At 46.9% G+C, this 5224-nt stretch overlaps 1 protein-coding gene across 1 annotated transcript in view; it reads right to left on the reverse strand.

Annotated features, from left to right (window-relative positions):
* BRD4 (bromodomain containing 4) overlaps positions 1–2495 on the reverse strand; it is a 59125-nt gene extending 56630 nt beyond the window's left edge. Inside the window, exon 1 of the mRNA XM_011980616.1 lies at positions 2225–2495. Within this exon, the coding sequence (XP_011836006.1) occupies positions 2225–2418 (194 nt within the window). The 5' untranslated portion in view covers positions 2419–2495. The remainder of the gene's footprint in view (positions 1–2224) is intronic.
* Positions 2496–5224: the final 2729 nt, after the last annotated feature.

Raw genomic sequence — 5224 nt, forward strand, 5'->3', positions numbered from 1 at the left:
TTTTCAAAGATGTTCTCTGCAATCATAATATTTAAGTGAATTTTGGGGAAATTTTAGGGATAGACAGTACTTAACTGTAATGAACACAACTGTAATGTTTTATAACTCTGAGCAGGAAACAAATTGTTTCCTTGGACTAACCTTATTTACAATCTAGTCAATAGTTCAGACAAATCAAAATAGTTCAGACAAATCAAAAAAAATCAAAAAAGAAGTAGAAAAATGAAAAAAGATGTAGAAAACAAAAAATCCAAAACCAGTTCAGAAAGTTTGAACACTTTCTGCAATGATGTAGTTCCTACTTGCAAAGTGGATGGCAGCAAGCCCTCTTCACTGGCATCCTCCATCAAGCCATAGTTCTCTTCATCGCCTGCCCCAATTAGCTCCTATCCTTTGAAGGGGCTTTCAGGGTCTCCAGACGGACTTTGTTTTGAGCCCACTCATCACAAAGCGCCTGGCCCCAAGCAACCTGTTCCCAGACCACGAAAGGAGATTAGAAAGCAAAGCAAGATAGAGATAGATACAGACATGTAGGGCAGGCTTAGTTCTGGGACTCTAAAGGCAAGCCAGAGAGGAAAAGAGAAAGACCATAAACAACTGCCCAGAATCTGCTGATTGCTGGAGATTCAGTTCCAGTTCTGTCCATCACAAGTCACTGAGAAAACCAATGGGTTGGGACCAACTATACTTTGTATTTATAGTTCTACCTGAAGTCCTGGCCTCCCAGCAGGCCCCCTGAAACCCAATAATCCTGCCTTCATTCTGTCTGGTCTGTTCAGACTCACCCCTCTCCTAAAGTGATGGAGCACACAGGCAGAAAGACGCCAGGGAAGGCAGTAGCAGTCGCCAAGACGATGGCTGGTTAACAGAAGGCTTTCTGATTCTCCCGTAAAACCACACTTAGCAGAGCTTTATGCAAACCATCATCACACCGACCTGCACTAGGGGCCTGGAAGAGCTCCACAGGAGGTACCTGCCACTTCCTGAGCTGATACTCTTATCCAGCACTTCATCTGTATTGGCTTAGTTATTCACACAGCAACCCTAAAAAGCAGGCTGCGACTTTATCACCTTCATCATCATCCCCATGGTGACAGAGGCAGAGTGTATGATGGCCTGGTTGGCTGGACGTCACTTGGAGCAGCACGTGCTTCAAAGTCCTCTGCTCCGCAGCTGCCTCCACTCACCAAGCACACTGGCAACACCCACAAGGGGCAGAGGCCCAGTTACCCCACACGGGTCTTTGGCTTGGACAGCAGCACCACACTTTGCTGTACCCATCCGTGGCCTGCCTTCTCTGCAGAAGCAGCTGAGTGCCATGTGGCCCATAAGCTGGGTCTTAAGTCAGACTTCTAGCAGTAGTATTTCCAAAGAACTTCATCCTCCTAAACAAATCAGAGCCAAGACCTCTCCCTGCAGCACGTGGCCATCTGCTTACAATGAGACATACCCCGTGGCATAGGTGAAATCTAAAACATACCACCCTACTGAAGCCATGAGGTGTGGGGGCAAAGGGAAGGGACACCAAGTTGTTATTTATGCTTCCCAAGCAGTAAGATGCCTGAAAGGACATGGCTTAAATTTGTTTTATTCCATACAGAGTGCTAGCCTACGCCAACTGACTACAGCCCCTCATGAAATCACAAGTTCACAGTCACACATACCCTTTAGGTAGAGGAGGTCACCTCTCCACCGCTCCAAGGCTCTTGTATAAACAATTATTTTCGGGGAATGCTAGATTCTGCCCGGGGACAAAAACAAGGGGACGAGGGACCCTGACTAGTAAAAACCTGGTAATTTCTCAATATGATTCAATTTACAGCAATTTACATCTTATCTTGTCCTAGAAACATCTTTGCTAAAATGCTGGTTACACAACATCAGTATCAGAAGGTCTATTCCCCTCCTAGGTGCTACAGTGGCGGCTACTTCAAATTCATGACAGTGGCCTGTTTAATTGTGCAATCTGTGTCAGTGGGGAAGCACAAACAGAATTACTTTTCCATCTGACTGGCTCAGGCAGCTGGTGAGAACTGCGCTCGTGTCATCAGCCAGACTGCGCCACCTGGAGCCGGGCCAGTGGCCATGAGCCGAGGCAGCTCTTAGAAGCCTTAATCCTCCTTCATGCAGCATGTATACACCCCACCCCCCACCTCTTGGACCAGTCGAGTGGTGGGGCCCCATTACCTCTTGATTCTGCAGTACCTCAGACCCTGCAGCTTGCCTTGAATCAGACAAGCCAAGGCAGAGATATACTGGCCTTCCTGCTAGGGGAGAGTGTGAGCCACACTCACGCTCTCTGTTCTCCACTGGAGGGGACACCCGCACACAAGGATCTTGCAGCCAGGAGGACCAGGAAACCGGGCAGACCACAATCTCATCAACCAGAATTCCAGTCTCTCTGCTTTTGAACCTCATCAGCAGGTTAATTAAACTAGTAGCACTGAAAATGCTGCACCATATTTTCCCGGCAAAAGGTGCCAGCAGCTGAAGGGACAAGTGGCTCAGGTACAGTGAAAGGTTCCATTGTTACATGTGGGTTACATCATGTTGCTGATGGGTAAATCTGGGTGGATAGATTCATGAATGTAAAATGTTCCTGTGAGAAGCATGTAGCAAAAACAAAACAAAACTTTCACACAGACAAGATCAAAACTGTTGGGCTGGCCAGGCGTGGGGGCTCACGTCTATAATTCCAGCACTTTGGGAGGCCGATGCGAGTGGATTGCCTGAGCTCAGGAGTTCGAGACCAGACTGGGCAACACGGTGAAACCCCATCTCTACTAATATTAGCCGGGCATGGCGGCATGCACCTGTAGTCCCAGCTACTCAGGAGGCTGAGGCAGGAGAATTGCCTGAACCCAGGAGGCAGAGGTTGCAGTGAGCCCAGATCGCGCCACTGCACTCCAGCCTGGGCAACAGAGCGAGACTCCATCTTCAAAACCAACCAACCAACCAACCAACCAACCAACCAACCAACCAACCAAACAAAAACTGTTGGGTTAATAAAATGTATTCTAGCAGGGGCAGGCTAGGCTAACTTTTCCAATAAAGGGCCAGATGTGCAGGACAAACAGCCTGTTAAAATATTCCATTCTGCCATCATCATAACATGAAAGTAGACACAAATAATACTGAAACAAATGAGCCTCACAGTGTGCCAATAAAACTGGCCTGCAGGCCACAGTTTGCAGCCCATTCCATAGATTTCTAGACTTTGTGAAGGTGAGGGTATGTGATGTTACATTAGAAATGCAGGATGCAAAATTACAGATGAAATTAGGTAACAATGCCAGGTGGGTGGCACAAAGACCCACAGAATGAAGCCAGAGGTGGTGGCAGGTGTGTGGATGACAACACCTACTTACACTGAAAACCAATCAACCACTCGGCACACATGTAAAAACTACTCAGCCTCTATGCAATCTATCCCCTTTCACAAGTTCCTACTGGCCTCTTGGTGTCTGTCCACTTCTACTTGGTGAGCTGGCCCTTCAGGCACTACACCTGGCCAAATTACAGGCTGAAAGATTATGACAGAAATGTCATTAATTCAGGCTATGCATTCCCACTGACTCAGCTGTGCCCTTCACAGCTAAGAGTGGCATTTTCTCCTTGTTCCCTCTTTTAAAGCCATTATCCCATCTTCTTTACCTGTTTTCACTTTACACCTTTTCAGCTATTCATCTTTTTCAACAGAGCTGGTGCGGGGTATGTGGCACTGAGATTCATCTGCACCATAATATGAAACACAGCTGGATGTGCTCGCACACAGAGTCCCAAGCTCTTAGGAGGCTGAGGCGGAAGCACTGCTTGAGCTCAGCAAGGCTGCAGCAGAAAGCTATGATCATGCCACTGCACTCCAACCTAGGCAACAGAATAAGACTCTTTGAGTTTATGGATTAAAACCCTGCTTTGAGAGAGACTCCAAGATGGCCAGAGAGCAATGTAGATCACAACGTGGGGGCTGGCAGTGAGCTGGGCACTTCGCTCTGCTTAAGAGGAGTGTTTCCTAGGAGGAAGATAACACAGGGGACACAATGGAGAATGAAAGACTACAAAGGCAGCAAGCGTGGGAGAGGAAATTCACTTCTTAGAGGGCACAAATAATTAAAATGAGAAAAAAGTTAAAGAGTGAAAAACAGGTTTAGTCAAACACTCAGCTGATAATACAATCTTGGGCGGCCCCTGGTGTCGATCAGAAAATTTCTCTGGATGACATCACACCGGTCTTCTGCAATTTTCCCATTGCAAACAAAAGTATAAAAACTAAGCTCATAATCCTCATTTAAATTTAAAACTATAAAAACTTCCTATATACCAAACACCAGGGAAACATGTTATGCCAACTTCCATGTGAGTGGTCAAGATCATGCCCTTTGGGAATTTGGGAAGCCAAGAGGGAGATGAGTGAAACGCAAACGACAACCTGCATGGTTCATGACCACACTGCCTGTGGCTGTAATGTTCCAAACACACCAGCTTAACACACAGTCCTGTTACGTGCAAGTGGAAATAACACTGAACTCCTGAAACAGATCCACAAGCGGGAAAGGTGACATTCCAATCAACTGCTCTAATTTCACCCACTGGGAAGCAGTCGGGGTGAGTAAGCAAGAGTATATCATGCCTCTAAGTTTCTTCTCAAAGCAGCAGAGCAGTGGCTGACTCAAGGTGTCCCTGGAACCTGCCTACACTCACTGCGGATACAAAAAGGAACAGGGCTGGCCCAAGTGCTTCTAGAGACACCATGACCTAACACCCCCAGCAACATTTTAGCCATGACTACCAACAGCCCTTGCTGGCTGGGAGAGCCAAACTAGACCTCTGACGGCCACAAGGAGATGAAGCCAGGAACAGACACACGCATGAAAGGCAACAGCACACACTGACTCAGGATCCAGAGATACCGGACCCTGGGTACCTCGGTGAGGAGCTGACGTTAATGGGATGATCTTTTCTTCAACGATATTACCCTGGGCACTTCATCGTGATTTTAAGAGAAAGATCTGGAAAAGATACACCAGTCAGTATCCAGACTCTCTCAAGAAATGGCTTTAGACAAGATGACTTTTCTTCTAATCTTGCCCTCATCACTCATCAGGTACAGAATCCAATCTATGGGGATTAGGAGGAGGAACGGCATCACTTTTCTTGAAGAAAAGGGAACACAGAATGTGACGGTAAATTAGTGTCAGAGCTTCCAAAGTCCCTGGTTGACAAA

Source organism: Mandrillus leucophaeus, unplaced genomic scaffold (genome assembly GCF_000951045.1).
Source record: "Mandrillus leucophaeus isolate KB7577 unplaced genomic scaffold, Mleu.le_1.0 Scaffold215, whole genome shotgun sequence".
In the NCBI taxonomy this organism is placed as follows: domain Eukaryota; kingdom Metazoa; phylum Chordata; class Mammalia; order Primates; family Cercopithecidae; genus Mandrillus; species Mandrillus leucophaeus.